General features: G+C 34.9%; 4 protein-coding genes and 1 long non-coding RNA gene across 8 annotated transcripts; 1 reads left to right on the forward strand and 4 right to left on the reverse strand.

The window, feature by feature from the left end:
- Positions 1 to 646: 646 nt before the first annotated feature.
- LOC131802967 (uncharacterized) lies at positions 647 to 1,514 on the reverse strand. Its single transcript, XR_009342432.1, has 3 exons — positions 1,444 to 1,514; positions 1,229 to 1,346; positions 647 to 1,164 (listed from the first exon to the last, which is right to left on the reverse strand). It is a non-coding gene; the product is annotated as an uncharacterized LOC131802967 (long non-coding RNA).
- A 1,538-nt stretch (positions 1,515 to 3,052) lies between these two features.
- Positions 3,053 to 4,552, reverse strand: LOC131802965 (complement component 1 Q subcomponent-binding protein, mitochondrial-like). The gene is made up of 4 exons (XM_059123797.1): positions 4,243 to 4,552; positions 3,977 to 4,127; positions 3,627 to 3,909; positions 3,053 to 3,567 (listed from the first exon to the last, which is right to left on the reverse strand). Exons 1-4 carry the CDS (start codon positions 4,451 to 4,453, stop codon positions 3,418 to 3,420), a joined length of 795 nt encoding a protein of 264 aa, XP_058979780.1. The 5' UTR covers positions 4,454 to 4,552; the 3' UTR covers positions 3,053 to 3,417.
- Positions 4,553 to 4,718: 166 nt separating this feature from the next.
- On the forward strand, positions 4,719 to 5,477 carry LOC131802966 (TP53-regulated inhibitor of apoptosis 1-like). Its single transcript, XM_059123798.1, has 2 exons — positions 4,719 to 5,144; positions 5,207 to 5,477. Exons 1-2 carry the CDS (start codon positions 4,998 to 5,000, stop codon positions 5,300 to 5,302), a joined length of 243 nt encoding a protein of 80 aa, XP_058979781.1. The 5' UTR covers positions 4,719 to 4,997; the 3' UTR covers positions 5,303 to 5,477.
- Positions 5,478 to 5,544: 67 nt separating this feature from the next.
- LOC131802964 (rRNA N6-adenosine-methyltransferase ZCCHC4-like) lies at positions 5,545 to 7,581 on the reverse strand. The gene is made up of 5 exons (XM_059123796.1): positions 7,383 to 7,581; positions 7,079 to 7,329; positions 6,780 to 7,021; positions 6,516 to 6,722; positions 5,545 to 6,424 (listed from the first exon to the last, which is right to left on the reverse strand). The coding sequence occupies exons 1-5, from the start codon at positions 7,414 to 7,416 to the stop codon at positions 5,599 to 5,601; spliced, it is 1,560 nt and encodes a 519-aa protein (XP_058979779.1). The 5' UTR covers positions 7,417 to 7,581; the 3' UTR covers positions 5,545 to 5,598.
- A 1,833-nt stretch (positions 7,582 to 9,414) lies between these two features.
- On the reverse strand, positions 9,415 to 21,196 carry LOC131802852 (semaphorin-1A-like). Of its 4 annotated transcripts, XR_009342404.1 has the most exons (8): positions 21,040 to 21,196; positions 13,981 to 14,578; positions 13,796 to 13,889; positions 13,058 to 13,728; positions 11,889 to 12,995; positions 11,619 to 11,814; positions 11,306 to 11,550; positions 9,415 to 11,189 (listed from the first exon to the last, which is right to left on the reverse strand). XR_009342404.1 is itself a non-coding variant. In XM_059123537.1 (7 exons), the coding sequence occupies exons 2-7, from the start codon at positions 14,165 to 14,167 to the stop codon at positions 11,358 to 11,360; spliced, it is 2,448 nt and encodes an 815-aa protein (XP_058979520.1). In that variant the 5' UTR covers positions 14,168 to 14,578; positions 21,040 to 21,196; the 3' UTR covers positions 9,415 to 11,357. The 4 variants fall into 4 exon arrangements, 3 of the variants coding, with proteins under 3 accessions (XP_058979520.1, XP_058979522.1, XP_058979521.1); XM_059123537.1 differs by having other exon boundaries at positions 9,415 to 11,550; XM_059123539.1 differs by lacking the exon at positions 21,040 to 21,196 and adding an exon at positions 20,456 to 20,735 and having other exon boundaries at positions 9,415 to 11,550.
- Positions 21,197 to 24,274: the final 3,078 nt, after the last annotated feature.

A 24,274-nucleotide genomic window follows, 5' to 3' on the forward strand; every position in this document is an offset into this window, starting at 1 on the left:
CGCGTACTCCGATTGTTTTCATTCATAAACGTCACTACTATCGATAGTCACAACGATCGATATTCACCTTACGTCAGACTAAAAGATAACGCGTGGCGTATGACGTAAACATTATACCATGTTCCTATGGGCTAATGGAAGATTAACACTGTGATAAATAAATCACGCCGAAATTAAATTTTATTTTGGAAAATCAGAAAATGATTATTAGGGATGCCAAACCGCGAATTTTAGGGATGCCAAACACAGATTTCCTTTTTAATAAACCCATCAAAATAGTGATACCTTTTTTTATTTTTGAGACGAATGTCGCACTTTTTTCCCCCTATCCTTCGATAAGGATATCAGCAGGATAGTTGGCTTTGTGGTGTGCGCCTTTTAAAGGGGTAACCATGAAAATAATTGATAGCCAGAAGAAGAAGAAGAGTGTTGCCAACCGTTTTTAGAAAACAGCTGATTATTCCAATTAGCAAAATGTCAACAAGGGGGAATAATTTAGAAAGAAAATGGAAAAATTATATTCAGAAAATGGCAACCAAAATTTCCTGGCCAAAATTGCCAGAAAAATCTGCCCTTTTTAATTTTACCAGCGAAGAAGATTGGACGTGTGGCTCCCCGTAACCAGCAAAGGAAAAACCAACAGAAGTTTTTGTGGTGAACCACTTGTTGAAGAGTGAATTCAATTTTTTTATTTGTTTGGAACTTATAAACAAACAACACAAAATACAAACTTTTTCTACACAAAATTGAAAGCCTTAAAACGATTAAACAAAATTTATCAAGAAAAGGCTAAAAGTTTAAAAGTTAAAAACTTATAACTAAAACAAATAATTTCATGAAAATTAAAAAATTAAACTTATTTTAAAATTTAAACAAAATTTGGAAAAAAATTGAACAAAGTTTGGAAACAATTAAACAAATTTGAAAACAAAACAATTGAAATTCTAAAACTAAAAAAAATAAATCTTAAACCTAAATATCCAGACCAGGAAACTGGAGTCAACGAGCCACACCATCGCCCGTCCAATCCATCGAGGGAGGCGCAGATTTTACGCCATTGCTGCTCCAGCGTGGCCTGGTATCATTCCCAATCGACATTTGTCACACTGAACTCCGGACAGACAGACGGACGACGAAGCTAAATAATTAAATTCCGCCGTTTTCCTGTGAAAGAAAGATAGAAATTAGAAGGGGTAAACAAATGAATTTAAATTTAAATTTTACTCACATTTTGATTGAGGTGCAGGTTCACGACGTTGAAAAGAGCTCTATTCAAGGTTAGGTAACCAGGCATTTTATTTCGCTCGTCGATTTTTTTGGTTGTCGACACCACTCCTTTGTTTGTCCTTCCCCAAAATTGAAAAAAAAAAAGAAACATAAAAAAAAAATTGAACGTGGAATATAATTAAAAAAGCTAGACATTAACAATACGTTCGTACTTACCAATTGGGAAGAACCTCAAACATTAGCAGCCTTTACTGTTCCATACTTTTTGTCGACCGCCATCGCAACCTGAAAGGAGAAAGGAGCAAATATGATATTTTAAAATAATTTTGGCGCTGTAAATTTATATCTTCGATTTTTTTGTCATTATGTTTTTTTTTATAACATATAAAAGCCTTGTTGAATTGTTCATATCTTTGAAGAGCAAAATTGGCTGAATAAAATGTACAAATTTTTTGTAGAAAAGATAAATATGTTTTTGGCTTAAAGCCCTATTAAAAAGGTGGTGGCCATGGGATAAAATGTGGTAAGTTAAGGGTCAAATCTGGGACGTCAGGGATAAGTAGACGTCATGGCGAGAGGTGTTCTCGGAGGGAGGGATATCTCCTGGTTGGTCAGCCGCCAGGAGCACTGTTTTCTGTGGTGATAAAGTAAAGTAAGTTTGGGATTTGGGTTGTAGTTTAGGTGAACGGTTTCTTTTTCTTTTTTTTATAGACATGTTTCAGGCTTCCTTTTATCCCCCTTTTAGATTTTGTGTGAAGTCCGGTATGATTTTTTGTTTGTTCAACCGAAAAGGTCTACAAGTGGCGAGAACCAACCCCCAATCCGACGAGCCATAGCCGCGCTAAACGCCAGCATACCGGCAACGCCACTTAAGGATCACCACAGCGATTTTTCGTTCATTTTCTTGGAACACGGTTGTTACATAATATAATACATTACTTTACAATACTTCATTTAGTTGGCTCCTTAGCCGCAACTACATTATGATAAAACATTGAATTATAGAATAGACGAACATTTGTAGAAGCAGCAAGTAAAAATGAAATAATATATAGCAAAGATAAGATTATGTAAAGTTAAAAATCAGTAGAAGGTAAATCGAAGCGCGTTATTTGAAAGCTAAAAAATACGCAGATCAAGAGATGGGTAGTTCCAGCACCTTGCAACGCAAATTACGAATAATAAATAGACTGTGGTTCAAATGGAGAAAAATAAAGATACTAATGTTTATTTTATTACTTTTCGCCACCGACTTGGCCAGGGTGCCTATGGTGCCCTGCCCACGGAAATTTTAATTTCTTGCACACTTTCTAAGAATTTTTCCTGAAAATCATATATTTCCTCTGTTGGAACCCCAAGAATTGTTTTGAAAGAGAGATCTGACAACATCGGATGTTTTAGGTTAATTTGCGACGAAACCAAATGAGCAAATAAGCAAAAAATATACATATGTATCCAAAAATATACAATTTCAAGGATTTACTAACTCCAATCTTTTAAAACATTTTGAAAAAATACATTAATTTTTATAAAGGGTATATCATTAAACCATAGAAAACTCCAAAAAAATTGTTCGAAATATTTGAGGAAATTGCCTCGTCCTCTATAGATCAGTGACCTAGACGCTTTCCTTATTACACGATGTTTGCATTAGCGTTTTTCAACACTTCAGGAAAGCTACGATAACGCATTTTAATTTTGCCAGTTTGCTTTAATTCCAAAACAGCAGTTCCACGTACACCCGAAGAGATTTTCTTTACTTTTTCATAGAAACACTACTCCAAGTTGAATTTCGCAAATACATATAAAGTAAATATAACGTCAATTAAGTACAGCAGTATTTTTGCTTTTTGTTTGTTTATTAAACCAATTACATGGTTAAAGTTGGGATGTATCTTATAAAATTATTTTCCTTTCGATAAATAACAAAAACTTTGAAAGGAAAGTTTTACAAAACTTAGAAATAGTAATAATTTGAAGGCGAAATAAAGAGAAATGCCATGAAATTGAATATTGAATATCAACGTAACAATTTTCATTCAATGCCTAACACTGACGCGTATGTGTGTAGAGATTTGAATGTAGTAAAAATTTTCATTCCACACAAAACGTCTACAAATTAAAAATACATAAAATATGCTCCATGGTCTATAAAGATACAGGATACTGGGGACTATTATCAAACTGTATCTACTTTCCAGTCGTGAATTTTGAAACGTTCTCCAACAAACCAATATACAACGAGTGTTCATAGGCTGTTGCCAGATCCGACAATTTTTCTACAAATTCATTGCTGATGCCCTTCTCTTCCAACAGATTCATCAGCAAATCGTAGAGGTACTGAAATAAAAATAAAATCAATGAGTTTTGAACAAAACATTTGATTGTTGATTGCTTACGCCGTCTAGTACATCTCCAGCAACAGCATAAACCTTTTCATTCCATTCTCCTTGGTAGATAGTCATCTCGTCGATGCCGAATATATCATTGTACTCTCCTTCTTCGGGGGTGCCTTCCAAAAAGGAACACGTGAACGATAATGTCGTATTGCCTCTCACAATATCCACTTCAAACTGTGGTTTGCTTCGCATTTCTCCCAAGTCGGGTTTGTCAGCAGAGGGATTAATTTCGGGCTCCTCTTCAGTATCGACAGTATGATTTACATTGAAGTTAATAACAATCCTGCAAAGTTTGCAAGAATTATAACATGTTAGGAAATAAATGAATATCCAAAGTGGCATTTTCTCACTTCTCCTTTTCGCCCTGTTTGGTGAGTTCAATTTCAGCACAATCTAACTTAACTGCGAAGCCGTCCAAGTTTGTAGGAACTGTTTTGTTTTTCTGAGCTTTGCGTTCTGCCAAAATCTCTTCAGTCAAGAATTCAACCAATTCCCGCTCTCCTAAAAAAAGTTTAAAGAAAAACATCAGTACCGGCATTATTTCATCATTTCGATTCCATTGAGGTTATGTAATGCTGTTCTCTCAAAACACCGTCAATAGCTATTTCCAACCTACCCTTGGTGTGCATGTGCTTAGATCCACCACAGCCGCAACTACAGCTAATACTTGGTTTGGTAGCATTTAATATTCCTCCAGAAACTTGACTGCCATCGAGATTCTTTGACATGTGCCATAGCGTTCGGGTAAAATCGCGCTTGCCTCCGAATGCGTTCCTCAAAGATGTGTTGCTAACAAGACGCACAGCAACTTTGGCTAAATTGTTCATATTTTTTTATTCAATTTCTTTCAAGTAAAACAAAAACGCAAATAACTCCACTATACTAGTGTAGCGTGTCGGAACCAAAGTTATGTCAGTTAATAGAAATCCAACTCGTAACCTCAAAATGTTGTTTTGACATTTCGATAATGTTATCGCAAGAATGATATCACTGCATTCCACAGTAGAATGATAGCATGCAATAGTACATACATTGTAAAAGAATACATGTAGCTGAATCAACATTTGTGAGAATGGGTATATGTTAAATATATCCAAAACTACATGCAAAATTTCAAAATGCGTTTGATCTGCTGCTGACGACCTCTTCATTGTGTCATGCAGATGGGCCGTTATTAAAAAAAGCTAGATGGACAGATGGGTGAACTTATTAATAAGATTTGATTATTGCAACAAACAGGAATTGACTATAGCCGACTACATCTGACATTTCGATTATTCTATAATCGATTCTTAATATAACAATATAAAACACACAATTGGTTTCTTTTCTTTGAGAATTGTAGAATTGAGACTTAAAAGTACTATAAAAATGAATAGCCTGGGCGAGGATTGCAATGAACTTAAGCGCAAGTATGATGCCTGCTTTAACCTATGGTTCTCTGAACGATTCCTGAAGGGAGACAATGACGACAGCATGTGCGCTCCTATTTTCAAGGTTTATCAAGAGTGCGTAAAAGTATGTATGTGCAATTATTTATCTTCAATAGCCATTGTTATCTTGATTTTCTCAATTTCCAGAAAGCAATGGAGGAACAAAAAATTGAGTTGCGTGAAATCGAGGCTGACTACAGCACGGGCGATTATAATGAGAAACCAGAACATAGTAAAAGTTGACCTTTACTCGATAGCGACTTTGAGGGTGGATCCTTATCCCCTAGGGGTAGGCCTACAAAAGCACCTTTGTCTCATAAGAGAGGATATTCAGTGTAAATTTAGTAAAGTACTTAAATGTTAAGCGAAATATCTGTTTTAAGTTTTGCTAGTTGATTTGATACGTACAAACACTTGCTTTTAATTATGTTTCTCCTATATATATTTAAATGGTTCCGTACGAGAATATAAAAGAATTCAACAAATATTTAAAAAAAGGCATTTTTATTGTCACGCAATATTCAAGGTTGTTATGGACATCAAAATGCTTGAAAGGAATTGACACTTGTCTTACCCGCTGATTTCAGTGTAGGCATTCGGTATACATTTTCGCACAGTTGGGTTTCGCCCATAAACGTAAGTTCTTTTAAGTAAAAAGAGCGTTGGTCACAGGACAACTCATTGTGGCCAATTTTGTTACACAGAATGCAAACGATAATGTTTTCACTATCGGTTTCTTTGGGAGGAAACATTTGGTGCAATACCTTCTTTCTCCAAAAAAGACACCTCTTTTCCGTATGACCCACAGTTCGACATATATAACACGTTTGGTGCTTCTGGTATTCTGAGCAATTGTGGCCCCCTTTTTGAGTGCACCTGCGACAGTTTCTGCAATGAACATAGGACGGTTTTACGCACAATCCACACTGATTACAATGAACATATGTTGATCCGTTTTTTGAAGGGCAGCATTTACATATTTCACAGTGCCTATTCTCCAAAGCTGTATATTTCTGACACTTGGAGCAATATTTATATTGCTCTTTAACAGGTAGCTTCAGTATGTCCAAAGGAACATTGGTAAATAGACGCACAGGAGATCCTTGCTTGCGTGCTGATTTCCCAATGTCGGTGTAAGAGTCGTGGTTGGTGTAGTTGATTTTATAATCCGACATCTGTAATGAAGGCATCACTTTCTGTATGTACTGAGCCAGGAAATATGGGAAAACCCAAAAAATAGGCAGTGGTTGATAAGGGATTTGATTGATTTTACTGTAAAGCTTTGATAGTTTATTCAGTGTGCTACCTATCAATTCCGTGCGACAGCCAAATGGAGGGTCAGTAAATATTAGAAGTCTTTCATCGCTATAATAACATACAATCAAGTTTATTTTAGTGCTAGTCTATTTCGCAAATTTATATTTCACTTGGCTATTTAATTGCTTCACAGACTTACCTCTGGCATTTGAGAAATTTGAAAAACTCCTGTTTCTGTAGTTCGTCGAAAAAGTGATTGTTGCACATGTTATACCATGCAAAACTTGTGTCGTCATAGAAGTAAATGAAACGATGGTCAAGATCCAGTAGATAACTCTTTACTTGATTCGAAGGTTTGGAGGAGAGATAACAATGTAATCGGGGAGCCCCCATACAAATAATTTTACTGTAAAACATAACACAATGTTCCTCACATTTTGACATAACTGGCATCCATAGTTACCTGATTTTCAAGTCGTGCAACGTATTCTCAAAGAACTGCAGCGACTTTTCATCGAAGAAATACTGAGCCTGTGCCTTATCATTGTTTAGGGGTGGTAGAAAGAGAGTGGGATCCTGTATATAATGTTTCGGCAAGTTTTGTTTTACATTATGATCCAAATGCTTGGGCAAGTCATCGTTAACTATCGCCTTGTTGCACGACAAACAATAGTGTTTCTGCGTGTCCTCACCATCCTCTAAAAACTGAACAGTCACATTAAAACGACTTGGAGATCTTCGCTGAACTAAAAATTAAAATACCTTCTTCCTCGCGCTTCGGTACAAAACAGTGGATGTGTCGTATTGCCTTCTGAAATGTTTTACATTTAACTCTGATGCAGGTACGTTAAAAGGGCACAGTTTTTTATCCCTATATGCCGAACACCCATAGTAACCATGTTCTGGTCCCTTGTCCTCATAGTAAAATAGAATAGTTGGCCCATGGACACATTGAGGGTGTATATCGCCTTCTTCGTCATCCTCGCACTTTACTACTAATCTGTTCTGCACATCTGGAAAAGTGGATATATTTATAGTTGCTACATGTCCAAATTTTAAAAAATACCCTCTCTGTCCAAAAATTCCAATTCCTGTTTCATTTTATGGCGGAATTGTCTTTTTCACATCACTCACACCACCCACAAGAGCAAAGCTTCAAATATTAAATTGAAAGTTAAGTTGACGGTCGGATTTGTTTTATTGTTTTTTAAGTTTTCTTATTCACGCACAAACTCACACATACACTTGCCACACGATCTGTCAATTAAATTTAAATTCGCTGCAACCAAAACAAACTTCAAAACTATAGTAGAAGAATACAGGTAGTCGCATCGCATAGCTGCTGGGACAATTCTTAAATCGAAAATTTTAAATGAAAATTTATTCAAATTTTCAAAAATTGTTGAAAATTACATATTAACAACCTACGTTTGGTGTCGTATAAGAAAATTTATAAAATGTACTTATTTTTGGAAAAAAAAAACTTTTTAAAATTTTTTACATATCTACAATGCAGTAGAGCTGTTATATCATGGTAGAAGAATATAGGTAGAGGCATCAACGCTTGGGAACATTGATATGTCTAAATTGTTAAAATGCCTTTTTCTTAAATAAGTACATTTTAAAAGTTTTCTTATACGGCACCAATCGGATGTTTTTATGATATGCATTTTTCAACAATTTTTACAAATATCAAAAATTTTTCATAATTTCAAAGTCAGTTTGTCAGTCCATTATCCCAGCAACTCCGTCGATGCGTCTACCTGTATTTTTCTACCATGTGCTATACAAACAAAAAATTGACAGCAAACGTATTCGCCCCAAATTTCTTCTGTCAAGGCGAAAATATTTATTTTCGCCTCAAGCATTAATTTTGACATTTCATTTAGTAAAATAACAGCTGTTTTTAGATTAATTCGCTCGAAGGAAGACCTTATAATTGGGCCAAGGTAGATGTACTAGGTAATCGCATCAGCCCAGCTGACGGCACCATTAAATGTCAAAACAAATTGTTGTAATGAAAAATTCGCCCTAAATGAATGCAACAACAAATTTGTTTATGTTGTCTTCCCTAAAAGTACCTTTTTATAATATTTCAAATAATTTAAGAGCAAGTTTAGAGTGAAACAAGTAAAAAAAATTAAAAGAAAATGAAGGAAGGAGGTTAGAATGGAGTGCGGCTTTAAGAATTAAGTTAGCCCCAACATCTCAGATTCCCAAAGCACATCACGGGAAGTAGTGCAAGAATTCGACTCTTGCCATTTGCAGTTCCGGAAAACTTTCGGTTTAAACCAGTAAAATATAGTCATTATAAGTTTCTTGGTTTAAAAAATATCGCAATACTACAATTAATACTTATTTTACTCTTATTTGTTTTACAATAAAAACTTTTATTGCAACGTTCGTTTACGACGAGAGGCACACAAAATAAAATGTAAACAAACACCTCGTTTCTGATTGGTTGAAACAAATTTGCCGCAACCTTTAAATGTCATGGCGAATCTATGTTTTTCGCCTTAGATGCCAATTTTGACATTTGAGGGGACCACAAAAGTTGCTTTGTTGTAGCAATTCGCCGATGCGGTTACCTGTTAGATCTACCTTGAATTGGGCCATGATATGAACTTAAAAACCGAATCAATTTACCGCCGAAACGCCACCGAAAAAAAAGTAGTTACGAACAAAGGACACTACCGCAGCACTGAAAGGAAAGGCAGCACAGAAAAAATCTGAATAAAGATGTGGAATCAAAACAGAAAGGCTGACAACATGGTGTTCCCTGGATCGGAAGTTTTGGAACATGCATTCGCAATGGGCGGACGTTCACACACAGTATGTTCAAAGTATTCAAGAGAGTGTGCATTCACAATTGAAATGAATTTGGTTGTCAGATGGTCTTACTGGCCGACCTTATGTAGTCCATGGTATGACCAAATAGATTGGTCATGATATGTACCTCGATTGGACATTAAGTGTGTGTGATATCTGGAAACAGTTGTTACCAACTCCCGGGACACTATGTTCTTTCGCCGTGATTACCCCAGCAAACATCAAATTTACATTTGCCCCTTGACTAAAACTAGAAATAAAAAAACGACGATTTGTAAAAATACGACTTTATTGCAAAAATTAAAAACAGTTAAAACAAATATTATTTAAGATTTAAACTTGACAAGAGATAGAAAGTCTGCATAAAACAAACGTCTAAATTTTCCTTCGTCACTATAGGAAGACCGTCTCGTAGGGAAAACTTAGAGCTTACACATTGCCTTGAATTTGAACAAAAAAATTAACTTTATGTGTATCATTATTTCCTTCAAATACAAACTATCACAACGAGTTGTTATACAAAATAATAAGTTCAACTTAAATTTATAGAATATTTAGCTGAATTTGTTGTTTACAATCATTAGATTTTCTTAATTTTATATTTATAATATATTTACTTTAATTTTGTTGATAAGATTCAATTTACACATTTGTTCTGTTTGTAAAAAAGTAGAAAATATATGCATATATTTGTTTGTAGTTTTCTTAAGACAAAATATTATTTTAAATTTGCTTATTCTTTTACTTATTAGTGGGACGGACATGCACTTTGTTCTTAAATATGTAGACGCGATTTGCTTGTAGTATATATAAATGTATGTATACATAAAATTCGGTATAAAAATTTAATTGACATTTTATAAGGCATTTTGTTCTTTATCCTTGACAAACATTCGGATAATGTCCGACAAGCTATATAAAATCGCAATCGATTATTCTCAAGTAATATTGCTTCGCTTCATCCAATGACTGCAGACTCCTTTAATTGTTGTTGTTTTTTTATATAAAATCATTCTTATTTTCAAGGCCGCATAATAATTTAAAAAAATGTTGTTCCTATACGATAGGCTGTTTTGTAATATGAAATTCCATTGAGCATGTATATGTAGAGTGTCCTTAAATAAGGCCGATTATGTGCTATTGCTAAACACAGGTTCTTTTTGTTAAGAAATCGTGAATATTATTTGATCGATTCAAAATACTACGAGAAATCGAAAACATTACTTTTTTAAAAACAATTTATGTTAACATATGTTGTTCGCAATATATCAATGCCAGTTACAATTTTGTTTTCCTCGGCTTCAGGCGCTAGGATCACCTGCACACATGCAAGATTGTTTCTTCGAAGCCAAACTAATACTAATTCCAAATTTACATTCGTACGCTTAAGTGTGGCGCTTCAAGAAAAGCATATCAAAATAGTGGTCAGTCTAATTGGGTTTTATGTATAAATACTTGTATTTGTAATGGTATTACCGATCGGTAAATATAATGACAATAATATACAAATGTTCAGGCGATATATGGAACGCCTTGACGTCAAACAATGATATGTGTATTAAAGAAAGAGTGATACAAAATAAACATTTGAACATTTATCGAGGGTACGTCTCTAATCGAATTGATCGATACATATTGGATTTGTACTTAATTTTAGTCGATTATAAAATGTGTTTTGTTTCATTATGTATGCATACGAAACGATAGATAGACTCCCTTCGCTATTTAAAAAAAATACAAGCTAAAATCAATGTAAACTTAGATTCGGGGGATAAACGTTTCAAACGCCTCGTAAGATTTAAAATATTTATGTATATACCTAAAAATAATTTAAGACTAAAATTGAACTGCGCTCTTAATACACGCCTCTATATACATAACACACAAAAAGAAGAAAATTACGATATTTTCAATAATGGTTTGCAGATATTAATTCAAGTAATGTTTTTGTAGCTTCGAAGTGGAGACCTAAGTAGATTTAGTGCCAACATATGCTCTGTCAGCATCATCAGCATAAAACACTAGTCGAATCAATATCACCTGCCTGAGTGATAAAAAGAGCGTCATTCGTGGAAAATAATTCAAACTAAAACTAACTTTAAACTAAACAAAACAAAAACGTTTTATAAAAAAATTTTACTAAAAACTGGTTGTAGTTACCCTTACTACTAATGACCCAGAGTCGATGCCAGCATGCAAACAGTCCATAGGATCATATGTATGTGCGTTTGACCTTAGTCAGTGTCGACGTCTTACAGGGCAACTCTTTTTCGAGATTCTCCGTAGAATTTTTACACTCGTGACTGCGATCTTTTTCTAAATCCAGGCTGGGTTTGCCGGGATGACAGTAGTGATTGGTGTTCATCAGTAGATTTATATCTTTGCCGTGCTTTAAGCCAAACGTTCTAGAATATAGTGAAAATACACGATTAAGCAATTGAATGTACCAGAAAATATTCCAATGTCTACTTACGGGTTCGCATTAAACTGATTGCGATGGCTGCTGTGTATGGATGGAGGTTTGCAATTACGTTTGGAAACATGAAGCCCTACCACCATGCCAATAATGAAAACTAAAGCAAGTGCCAACGCTCCAAAACCCCAATAAAAGCTTTTCCCGGCTAACTGAAGTTTTTGTTCCTCGCCAATTGCGGTGGATTGAAGGGGGTCTACAAGAAAAATTAATGAACACATTATGAAAATGTTGGGCAAGAGTTATAAAGTGACTTCTAAAGCTTCATACCGTTAACTGAGTTCATCAAGTCATGTGGATCTACAGACTGTAGCGTAATTTTGTTCTCGTCGTTGAAAACATTGAGGAAATCACCACCGACAGCCGTTGGTATTTCTATTCCCGGCGAATTAATATCATTACCGATTGTTGGAATGCCATTAACCGAAGCCACATTCGTGTACACGTGTTTCCTAGCCAGCTCTTCCTCCGGGTTGTGTTGTGTGTTAATTTGGGGATCCACATTATTGTCGATTGGCGCCCCGAAGTTCAGTACTGGGCCATCGGCAATAACTGTGCCCCGGTTCGAAGATTTTGGACACAAAGATTTGGCTGCCTTTTTAGTGCTATTCAGCGATTGGAGAAAAGATTTAGTGCCAAATTTGTGATTAGAAAACGACAAGCTTTTGCACTCGTGTGTCTGTTGGTCCCAAGCGCAGTTGGGATCCTGCAGACTCAGGCAACTTGCGCAGTCTACGATATGAGCACAGTGGTGAAGGGGAACAGTCACAATTGTACCGTCGCTGACGACTAACAAAGTGTTGCTCTTGGACGAAACAACCATTTCCCGCACGGGTATACCCAACGGCAGAACTTGTAGCTCCGATATAAAGACAGTTTTTATGTCGCTCTCATCATCGTAAGTTGCACCACTGGAAGCAGTTGGGATGTTAATGAATTTTGTAATTTTACCGTCGTCCGTGCCAGCGTAGATAACGTCATGAAAATCTCCATTCAATGCTTGAACTTGTGGGTCGACGGCTATAGAAGTAAGTCGGTGAAGTAAATGAACCTTCTTTAGTAAAGGACGACCAAAAACTGAGGGCACAGAAGACTCCATCAATGGATGATTTTTCACAAAGTTAACAGCAATGCTGGACAGGGTCCGGGAGTCAGGAACACATTGGCCTGGCCGGGGTTCTGGAACTTGATTCTCTTGCACCGGCAGCCACTGTGATTGGCTGTCTTTTTGAGATCTGAATCGTCCTTCAAATGCCTCCATTATATCATCAATATTAAATGCGCACACGGCAGAACCTGGTATAGCATTTACAGATGTAGTGAATATCGCATAAACCAAGGCATTGGGCCCACTCTCAATGACTGGACTTATAGCTTCTGCAAAAACATGTTTTGTAGTATTAGAATTTTCGTGTGGAGATTTAAACACAAAAACTTACGAATTTCATCAAAGTAGAATGGGTAATCTCCGGGAACAGAGCAGTTGAGTCGCGCCTTCAAAAAGGACGTCCAGGTTTTACTTAAAGTGTTACGACCTCCGCGGTCATTCTTACAAACTCGACCAACTCTGGAATATATAGTTTTGCCAAAGTTCATAAATTCCATAGCAATTTCCCGGAAGAAGAACATAACGTATCCGTTGCGTTCGATGGCGCCGACAAAATCAGGTTGATTAAGTTGTTTCAAGTCGTACTGTTCAGTCCGTAGATTTTCGCGATCCCTATAAATCAGTGGATCACCACCCGAGAAATCGGCAACCGTGGCACTATATAGGCTCCCGTCCGCATACGCGTAGGTACTGTTGTGTACGGGACTGTATGGACATTTTCCTTGAGCTTCAACGTCGTCAACAACGGCGTATGTTATTGGAGCATTGGGATGGACCTCGTCCACGACCGGTTCATAATTACGACATCGAGGCTTGTACGAGTTGGTGCCGCAGACCATGATCATGTCATTTGGTAAACGGGCGAAAACTCTTATGTAATTGTGACAATCCGATTCACGTTTGCCCTTAAGGGCACACAATTCCCTATCGGCCGCAGATGACGACCATTCAATGCGGTTGTTTTCACGTAATCCATTTATGCTTATGTTGTAAATGACATCCCTATGTAAGAGACAATTTAGTTTAGTCAACCAACAATAGAAGATAACAGATGTAAATATCAACTTACCTAGCACCGACTAAAATAGTTTTGTCGTCATGATCTAGTATTTTGAAGTAGTCCGTAGTGTTTCCTACTATTTTTGCCAGTATCTTATCTTGCTCTGAAAGTAAGCAAAAAAAAATCAAGTGAACATCATCCGATTTCCTTGAGGCTGCGTCAGTGACGTTCTTCAGCTAATTAAATGTACTTACTAGTTTGCAGATCAGGTCTGACATCAGGCATCCATGCTGACGAGAAATTAATCAAATCTGCTACACAAATTAGCAACAGTAATGTTATACACGTCCGCCTACCCTTTATCAGCGGCCATTGTGCGCCGGGCATATTTTTGTTAAATCTATTGCTACTTATGCTAAATAGAGGCTGCAGTTTTAACATGTTCTAGGGTATGCAACTCACGGACAGAATTTCTCCACAATTAAATCGATTAACAAGACAACAAAAACCCGTAACAGAACTCAAGTACATTGGTGGTCGTTATTCCGTGGTGGCTGTGGCAATGTCTGTCCTTTCCTTACTGATGGGGGTGTTGTTTGATTCAAGTGGTGGGGTGTTGGCTTGTGGGTGTTTGTCAAAGCCCCTCGACCGTTAAACAATTAAAGGGGTAGTTTAGTTAATATAATCCATTGTGCCGGAAAACGTAGAAGTCTCCCTGTTTTCCAGTTTCGCCTTCTTGTTGGTGCTTTTCGCAGCAGCAATGCAGGTATGTGTATTGACAGATATTTAAATGTCTGTAGAAGGTACTTCAACTGAACATTACACAGATCCGAGGAATATTAAACGTTCAATCTGCAAAGAATTGTAAAAGTTATTTTTATTTAACTTATTCGATAAATTGGAGCACTGATCATTTCCACTGGAATTTGGTATTTAATATTAATAAGTTATGGCTCTGTAATTTCCTCTTACATAGATTTGGTGCTTGGTTTTATGACGGCGCTTTGAAGAAGCAAGTATCACAGTCCATCAGAAGCAGATCAAATAATTGTACCCCAATGATGTTATATATAAGAACGTTTTCTTTTTATTATAATTATATTCTTGTTACCGCGCTTATGTTTTTCGCATTATTCTGAGCTCTGCTCATTTGACTTCCTTATAGCACCAGGGTCTTAAAACAACTGCTTTGAGGTTGTTTACATTTTGTCAACTCATCATAATTTTCAACGTAAACTTTTATGGCTATTTTGCCAAATAGAACGAGGGCTGCTGCGGTGTTGTGTGCCCTTCTTCTACTGCTCTTGCTGACTCTTTCGCTTATCGTGGTGGTAACTTAGGTTGTGGAAAATGTATATATGTATGAGCTGAAACATATCAAACGACCAACTGTCTGTCTCTCGAACGCCTTAAGACAGGTAAGTACAGGCGAGCAATGGAGATTGTGGCGAGCCAGTTGGTTTAGCTAGATTGTGTCTACATGATTACAAAAACAAAGCTGTTTAGTGGGAACAACAACTGCTATTAGCATAAAAGGTATTGTAATATGTGAGGTAAACGAGTCTACTCGAACGCGAAGAGAAATGAGTCAGTCAGAGAGCGGTGACAATGAAAATAGGTGTGTGTGCGTGTGTGTGGACAAAAAAAAACACATAATGAACTGAAAATAGTTGTCACAGGATTTTCCCGTAACTACTCGGAATGATACATTGGAAAATTTGATCGGAAATCACGTGCGGAAAATGTTCTAATATATCGCAGGGCTCGACGTAGACTGTTTCAAGTACGTGACAAAGTCACTTTTGATGTTTATCATGTTGAGAACTTCCTATTGTTCAAAAACACGTAAACTAATTATGCGAATGCCTGACACATGCGTTCAAAAGATACCAACAGGTTGGCTTTTATGGAAAATATCACACTTTTAACAATTTCTTGGAACTCAGTGTGATGTGCCTTTAATATTTGCAAGCCTATGGATCAATAAAAGCAAATAAAACAAATTCTTTTTTTTACTAAACTTTACCCAACTACGTTAAATATCCAGTTCCTCCCCTTTCTCCTCCGCAGTATTCTCAAAATAACCTCAGACAATTATGTGTCTCAGCATCGGATATTAAACTGCAGTGTAGATAACTATAATCTTTTTTCAACCTGTACAGCAGTGTATATTGTGACCAGTGTAACTACTTATTTGTCTTCATAGAACGAACACAGATGACAAGTCAATCAAAACTTTCGTTTCTTTATATGAAATTCAACATTTGTCTGTGCATATACGCGGACAGAATATTAATAATGTTTATTATTGGTAAGGCAGCCAAACCTGTCAATGTTTAATCATCGACCACCTTATCTATCATTTTTGCGTCTTAAACTTATTCTATTCGATTATGGTAATTCTAATTCTCGCATTCGCTCATAAATTTTCAATAACGGTGTAGACTTTCAGAAAAATGCCAGCATAAACAATCAAAAGAAAAAAGTTGGTATACAGTTGCATACCGGTTAAGTGCCTAAAAACGCATACCGCTTTCTCCAAACTTTAATAAGCTTAAAAACAAATGATAACTGATTTATAAGAGGCAATAAATTGATCTTGTTTTTTTTTGTTTTTTTTTTTTTTGAGATTCTTACGCGACAAAGAGCTAAGTGTCTCCAATGATATTTTTTTAATAAGGTCCACAAAACACCTCAGTTTTTATGAAAAGTACACAAAACACCCCATTCATATGCTTTATCTCCGACATAGACCGTTTATTTATTCATTTAACTTAAAAAATAGATTTCTATTTAAAAAGGTGTTTCACATTGCGTGTGATAACATGACTGTTTATAATTTGGTTCTCGGAAAAGGTTTATGAATTCTTATCTGCCACTACGAGGAATAAGTGGTTCACCTTTTGTTCTCAATAAGGATAGGACACTTTGACCTTATTTGAAATGGTCATTCTAGTCGGCTAGGAGATATGAGCCTTTCGTACTTGTTAATTAAAGCGTACGGCCGTAACGGTAACTTTTTTAAATATGTTCTGAACATTTTGTTTGAAAACTATTAATATTTTGTCTGTAAAAACTTACAGCTTTCATTTATTTGATATTTTTCGAATGGAAATTTTTCATATAGTCCATATTTTTATTTCTAATTCCATTAATAATTCACAATCAATTACAATCGTATTAAAATAGGAGGTCCTACATTCTTGATCAAATTACGGAAAAGAAGACTACACTGAATTTAAACAAGAATCTCGATGAGTCTTAAGTCTGTCGGTATTGGTTCCATTGAAATAAGGCTGATTGTCAACGATTCAATCTTAGTATATAAAATGTATAATATACTAGGGTTGAATTGTTGACAATCAGCCTTATTATCTTAGAAATGCCTCTGATGCATTTGTTTAAGAGTAGAAGGGAATTACACACCTTAACTGTGGGTTTATCCGTATAGGTTGTTGGAATAGAGAGAAATGTGATTTTTACCTTTTGTTTTATATAAATAATAAAAATAGATTCCTTTTAAAGCAAAAAAAAAAAAAGGTTTTGACGTTACCCACAAAACAATTAAAAACATATAACCAGACTTGTCTGGTGTGATTTAAACTCTCATTTTGTAATAGGGTCAAATCAGTGTTTGTTTTCAAATAGATGTCACAGTACGGGTTTCTGGGCACCCCATTCACACATTCATGAAGAAAACTTGTAAGGTTTTGTTGTTCATTCGATACCCCAATGGCTGTCGCGCTCCCATCAGTTTCCCTAAATAAACAAATATTACAAATCTTAATATTATCTGTGTGTGTGTGTGCGTGCATATGTGTTGTAAGGAGAAAAGAAGTAGTGAATTGTGATAAGCTTTATACAACGATACCCAGCAAGCATTTTTTGTCGCTGACATAACTAAAAAGTCACCAACAGACGATGAAAACCCTCGCCGGCGATCTCGAATCTTTATCCAAAAAGTTAAACCGTTCGGGAAGAAATGAACCACGCACTTGTTACTTCCTATCATTGACTTTTTAGTGACTTAAAGAAGTAACGAGAGCGTGGTTCATTTATTCCCGAACGGTTTATCTTTTTGGTGAAAGAGTCGAGATCGATGGCGAGAGTTTTCATCGCCTGTTTGTGACTTTATTGATTTGTATGCGATATGCAATGCCATCAGAAAGTAAAAAAAGAGCTTTAAAAACTCTTTAAAATAAAATTATTATTGGAATAAAATTTATTAATATTATTTCAAATAAATAATCGTAAATAAACAATTGGTAAAACGCACACAAAAAACCTAAATAAAACTAACAAAAAAATTAATTTTATTTTTTCACCAAATAAAAATATGCTATAACTCTAAACAAAAATGATATTTTTTATTTTTGTATTTTACTTTTTATTTATTATAAATTATTTGAATACATACTAAAAAAATACTGATAAAAAGACACAATTATTTTTCACGAAATAAATTTAATATGTTTTTTCCATTTAATATGATTTTCACTTGCGTACCCGTGCTCAATGCCGATCTCCGATAAAATGAACTCGTTCAATTTTGTTCTCCGTTTTGGGAGTAGAACAAAACAATCATTCTTTAATCTACGGGAAGTGCCAAAGAAGTTACTTTTGGAGATGAAAATTAGATGACTGTAGTGGGACAATAGAATTGTTATTGCAAATCGACCAACTATCGACGTTTCACAAGCAGGAAGCGACAAAGTAGTGTAATATTAGACGATGGAGTTAGAAACTCACATCCAAATGCTTGCAGGGTACTAATTGGGTTACAAACAAATGCACACACCCGCCATCGCCATCATCTCGAACACCAACACAACTCAAAGATTGTATGAGAAATGGTTGAGAAATCTTCAAAATGGTGTTGTGCTGCTACTCGCTGCTGCAGTGTTCACAAATGCTAAAGGCAGCTTAATGATTTCTGTCCGGGATAAATACTCTTAACGGCAATGGAGGGTGAAGGAGGCCATGGTAAAGCTGAAGACGACTATCAAGAGTGTGTGTGTCGTGGAATGAGGAGAAAAGTTGATCAACGGAAGTTGTGCGTATAACCATTGTGTCTTATAAAAAATGTTCTGTTTCTGATATACTAACGAGGGCAGGTTGGGAAGTAAAGTTACATTGATGCTTATATTTCAGTGGTCGCAATTACAAGGTAGGCTAATAATTCGTACGAAATAAAATGAGAAATACTTCATGACAATTCTTATAGGAATTCAGAATGACAACATGAGCAGTAGTTCTGTTCCGTTAAAAGCTTTGTTATGTAGAGTTGATCCTCAACTACATTTTCGATGGATGGAACTACCCCTTTATAAGATTTATATTACTTGTTATATATAGTTAGTGTTTTTTGCAGTAGTAAACATGCGACTATGTAAATCAATTTTGATATATTTTTGTGTAAACCTTTCTCAATCTCCCAAGCAGATCTTGTGTTTTTACTGAAGTTGTATTTTTAATGTTCTCAAATTTTATTGAATAGTTTTTTTGAGTTTTGGAATAAAACCACATTTTAGTAACATTAGAAACTCTAAGTTATAAAAATAACTTCATGCTTCATTAATTTTTTCGATATTCTTTTAAATTAATTTGATTAACCCCCTTACCTTGTACCTTTATAATTGTATCACCAAAGTAGCTATGTGCATCCCCCATTAGAGGTGATCAGGAGTGTTATCCTTTCAGAAACTTTCGTGCTAAGTTCCTAGTTGTTCAGTGATTCATGCAATGCACAGTTTTTTTTTTTTTTTGCAAAGTGATAAGGGAAGTGAATGAGTAATATTTTTCTTTTTGACTAAAAAGTCCCTCAGCCACAGGCACATGAAACTTGAAAAAAAACGATGTTATTACTTATGTACGATCTGTTGAGGGAAACTAACTAATACAGGTATGTATTCTTAATTTGCAACAAGCATTTATTTCCTATAGGTAGTCTTCAAGAAGTTTTAGTTATAATTATTACTTTTAATTTATTATTTTGCTCTACTAAGCAATACAGTCTCGTTTTTATCTATTTACTTAAAAAATGCCTTGTTACCTTTATTTTTTTCCTATTGCTTGTTTTTGTTTTACTTACAACAATTCTTTTGGTAAGTGGTATGATCCTTGATCACATTTTCAATTCCAAAATCAATAATTCGAAATTCAGAAAAATCCATTATGTATTGTGTATTTTGCGTATGTACTTTTTTCTATTATTCCGATTGAAGATTTTTGTTTAGATCCAACTCACACACACAGAACACACACTCAAATGCTCTTGTTTAAATTATTGATTGCACACAATTTTAAAGAGATTTTGAAACACCATACACAACACAACACAACACCGACCGAACTAATTACAAAAGAACACTTGAAGTACCAACATACATACATACTTTAAGATATGACACACAGAACAATTTACAATACTTCTATTTGGTACATGCTGTTAGCATTACTCCACAAGATCGAGGGGGGTAATAAGTATTTCTTCTTTGGATTATTTATTTTATGTTAGAGCTAGCGGTGGTAGAGAATTTCTTGTATTTTTGTCACCATTCAGCTTAGATTTCTCTTTGCACACATTTCCACATTTTGATGCATTTGTACTGGGTTTAAAAAGAAAATACACTGTTCTTCTAATGCACCTGTAGCTACTGTCTGTTTTGACCAGACCAGTTGTATTCATTGTTCAAGTGGACCTGTTTCTCACCCTCCCTAGTGCCTTACCAACAAAAACACCAATGGCTTGAATGTTTGAAGTTTGCTTAGCTAAAGTGGTGGCTGCCTTTACGTTGTATAATGTTGACTTGACGTTGAATTTCAAGTTTTTACTGCTTTATTTATTTTTTTTTTTTTTTTTTTTTGCATAAATTAACAACAACCAACACAGTATACGTATGCGCGATCGTTCCAATATACACACGCCGCCAACACAAGCTATTACCACTACGAACTACGATATAAAGTAGCTTGAAACTGAATCTAGGTTTTATCGGTGATCTTTGTTTCTTTTTGTTTGGACGGACTCTTGAGAGAGACTTATACCTCGTATTTTTTCGTCAAGCTCTTCTCAAAACCAGTTCGTCACACTCAAAACGTCGTAGAAAAGAAAATGCATCTCACATTCACACGGCCACACACATTTACAAAACATATTTTATTTATGTAGTGAGCTGCTTCAATAATACCTCCTTGATTTTATGTATGTTTCAAACTTTTACAATTTATTTAGAAAACTAAAAACACCTTCAATTATTGTTTACTTTTTCGTCACATAACAAATTTTGTTTAATCACTTTTATATTTTTTACCTTAATCAACAAAATTGTTTAAATTTGTTAAAAATAAAATCAATTTCATTCGTAGAAACTTAGAAACTCAAACACACAACACAGATTTTTATGTATAAGAAGATTTTGTCATCGATCTGGAGAGACCTACTATTCTTCGAGTGGAAAGGAGAAGGAAGTAAAAATTTGTCTCTTTCTTCGTTACTTCACCCTTTTTCGATCTGGACAGACCTACTATTCATCGAGTGGGAAGAAGAAGGAATTATATCTTTTCCATCTTTTTTGGCAATTCTCAACAACAACTCTTCGAGTGGAAAGAAGACGGACATAAAATAAAAATTTATGAAATTAGACAAGACGAACAACTATGTTGCCAGCGTTTATCAATTCGACGGCTTAGTTATTATCGATAACACAACAACGACACAATAAAACCTTATTCTTTATTTTGGTCTGTTCCAGAACTGCAAGAATGTAAAAGTTTTTACTACTATAACCAATTTTCCCTTTATGATATCGAAGAAAATTGCAAAAATAGCAGATTCTTCCAATAATATTTAATTATGTACTTGATTCCCATTCAAACCACTCTCAGAACTACGATGAAATGTGTGCCATCCCTAACAAATGAGAGCATTTATCGAAAAAATAAATTATGACATTTCAAAATAGAAAAATTAATGATATTTTCAAAAGTCAATTTTATTTTTTCTCTTATCCGAAGTACGCTTTTTGACCACGAGTTAATTTCGACAGAAAACTGGACACAAAAAAGGTAATATTTTCAAAATTTTTGTATCGACAAAAAATGTTTTGACAAGTGACTCTCCAACTGGATTTTAAAACAGAAAACATTTGTACACAAAGTTCAAAACAAGAATGACCTAAATGGCAGACCTTAAAGCCCAATACGACTAAGTCGTAAATCATTCATGAATGAAAATTGTTCAGTGAATGATAAAATAAATCTTTGCAGGAATAATTTAATAATTTTAACAGCTGTTGGACGAGTGGCTTAGAAATGACAGCAGTCTAATGTTGGTTGCAGTTTTTATACCCTCCACCATACTATGTGTATTTTGCCAATAGCACCCATATAACGGTACCTCCCGATATTCGGTACTTTGTTGATTTTAGCGAGATTATTCACCGGAATTGTTTCAAGTTTCGCATTTGAAGTTCGTAATGGATACTACATCCTATGATTTTAAAAGAATTTTTAGCGGATTTTATTTTTTTTTTTTTAAACTGCCAAATTTGTACATAATATTATACTCGACATTTTATTTTGTACAAATCTGTAAGTATTTATAAAATGCGTTATATTAGGCTTTTCAGAAACAATTTGTATGTAATTACCGATGGTTTTAGTGTTAAATGTAGCAAATACGTTCGATTCACTTTTTGAACAAAAATATAATACTATGCCCTTTTGAATTCACCAGTAATACAAATATTTGAAAAAATAACGAATAGGGGCCATTAAGCCGAAAAGATTCTAACGTTTCGTTGTGCCTTCGGCGCCTGTTGTGGCGTCTAGCTGTAATATGACATCTCCCCCTTTCATTAAACTAAATTGCTCTGTCCAAGAACCTGCAAGTGTCTACAATTTTTTACTCCGATAACAATTTTCCCTTTATGTTATCGAGGGAAATAGTAAAAATGTACAGATTCTTGCAGTTCTGGAACAGAGCAAAGGAAAACGTTTTAAAATCTTTTTTTGGGATTATTTGATTTTTAGATATTTAATTCGACCTTTATTATATATTGTTACAATTGTAAATTTAATAAAAAACGAGCTCGATGTCTTTTTTGTTGCTTAATTATTTATTATTTTCGATATTTCATCCTCCAACGAAAGACATCATCAGGAACAATACTGTGTAAACATATAACAAAATTTTACAAAATATCGCCAAGCTTCGACGCCGACCTTGTGTTGTTGCCATCTGTTTTGTCACTGCAGCATTCTCTTATTGTATTTTGTTTATTTTTCTGATCAGATGTCTGTAACTGTGTGCTAGATTCTCTGTGTCTGTTTTGTAATTTATTCGTTGTGATGGAGCATGGTAGAAGAATATAGGTAGACGCATACAAACAGCTGCTGGGACAATGAACTGTCAAACCAAATTTAGAATTGAAAATGTTGAATGAAAAGTTATCTAAATTTGTAAAAATTGTTGGAAAACGCGTATTATAATATCCTCCGAATGACGTCGTATAAAAAAACATATAAAAATATACTTATATTAGAAAAGAAATTTCAAATTTTGTGACATATCAATGCTCCCAAGCGTTGATGCATCTACCTGTATTTTTCTACCATGTGATAGAGTATTCATTATGTGTAGAGTTTCCAACATAAGTCGCTTTTGGTAATTTTTCTCGCACTGTAGCACTCTCACTCTCTCTAATTCTGGGAATTTTACGTCAACATTTGGCTCACAAGTTCTTACAAGCACAAAGATCCCCTGCCAAATATTGTAAGTTCTCAATGAACTGTCGAAAAGCTGTGTTAACAGAAAGTTTTCTGTAACAAACTGTTACAAATTTTACTGTACCAAGATACAGCTTTTGCTTCTGATCCTTGTCAGTGCAAAAAATCTTAAAATTTGCCATTTCCACCCATGTTTAATGGTTCAAAATGGCAAATTTTGAGAATTTAAATTTCTAATTAAAAAAAGAATAATGATTTTATGATTTTTAAACTGCTTGAAGTTCATTCATTCAATATATTTTATTTCGTTTTACGTATTCTACATTCCTGTAAACAGAGCTAATAACTTGTTATCTTGTAAACATAAGTCAATTCTCAAAATAGATATATTAAATAGCATATCATTTCGCGAACAAAAATCATTACGTTAACGGTTGCTCTGTTAACGTAATGCTTCTTGTACGCTAAGCCATGGCAGAAGAATACAGGTAGATGCATCAACGCTTAGGAACATTGATATGTCAAAAATGTTCAAATGTCTTTTCAAATATAATTAGTTTTTTATATGTTTTTTTATACGACGTCATTCGGATGTTATTATAATTCGTGTTTTTAACCATTTTTACAAATTTAAATAATTTTTCATTCAACATTTCCAATTCCAAAATTGGTATGACAGTTCATTGTCCCAGCAGCTGTGTCGATGCGTCTACCTATATTCTTCTACCATGACGCTAAGCTGTTTTTAAACTGTTTACCACTGTAGCAGAATCTAAACAAATAAGAAAGTTCATAGTCGAGATGAACTCAGGGAACTGC

This window comes from Musca domestica, unplaced genomic scaffold (genome assembly GCF_030504385.1).
Source record: "Musca domestica strain aabys unplaced genomic scaffold, Musca_domestica.polishedcontigs.V.1.1 25, whole genome shotgun sequence".
In the NCBI taxonomy this organism is placed as follows: domain Eukaryota; kingdom Metazoa; phylum Arthropoda; class Insecta; order Diptera; family Muscidae; genus Musca; species Musca domestica.

Excerpts from the sequence above, each read along its gene's own strand:
- LOC131802966 (XM_059123798.1), top strand. The coding sequence starts at position 4,998 with ATGAATAGCCTGGGCGAGGATTGCAATGAACTTAAGCGCAAGTATGAT. Across the intron at positions 5,145-5,206 it reads TTTATCAAGAGTGCGTAAAA|AAAGCAATGGAGGAACAAAA; the intron begins GTATGTATGTGC and ends CTCAATTTCCAG.
- LOC131802965 (XM_059123797.1), bottom strand. The coding sequence starts at position 4,453 with ATGAACAATTTAGCCAAAGTTGCTGTGCGTCTTGTTAGCAACACATCT. Across the intron at positions 3,910-3,976 it reads AAACAGGGCGAAAAGGAGAA|GATTGTTATTAACTTCAATG; the intron begins GTGAGAAAATGC and ends CAAACTTTGCAG. Across the intron at positions 3,568-3,626 it reads CTGGAGATGTACTAGACGGC|TACCTCTACGATTTGCTGAT; the intron begins GTAAGCAATCAA and ends TTTTTATTTCAG.
- LOC131802852 (XM_059123537.1), bottom strand. The coding sequence starts at position 14,167 with ATGTTAAAACTGCAGCCTCTATTTAGCATAAGTAGCAATAGATTTAAC. Across the intron at positions 13,729-13,795 it reads ACTATTTTAGTCGGTGCTAG|GGATGTCATTTACAACATAA; the intron begins GTAAGTTGATAT and ends TCTCTTACATAG. Across the intron at positions 11,815-11,888 it reads CTTGATGAACTCAGTTAACG|ACCCCCTTCAATCCACCGCA; the intron begins GTATGAAGCTTT and ends TTTTTCTTGTAG.
- LOC131802964 (XM_059123796.1), bottom strand. The coding sequence starts at position 7,416 with ATGAAACAGGAATTGGAATTTTTGGACAGAGAGG. Across the intron at positions 6,723-6,779 it reads TTGCACGACTTGAAAATCAG|TAAAATTATTTGTATGGGGG; the intron begins GTAACTATGGAT and ends TATGTTTTACAG. Across the intron at positions 6,425-6,515 it reads AAATTTCTCAAATGCCAGAG|CGATGAAAGACTTCTAATAT; the intron begins GTAAGTCTGTGA and ends ATGTTATTATAG.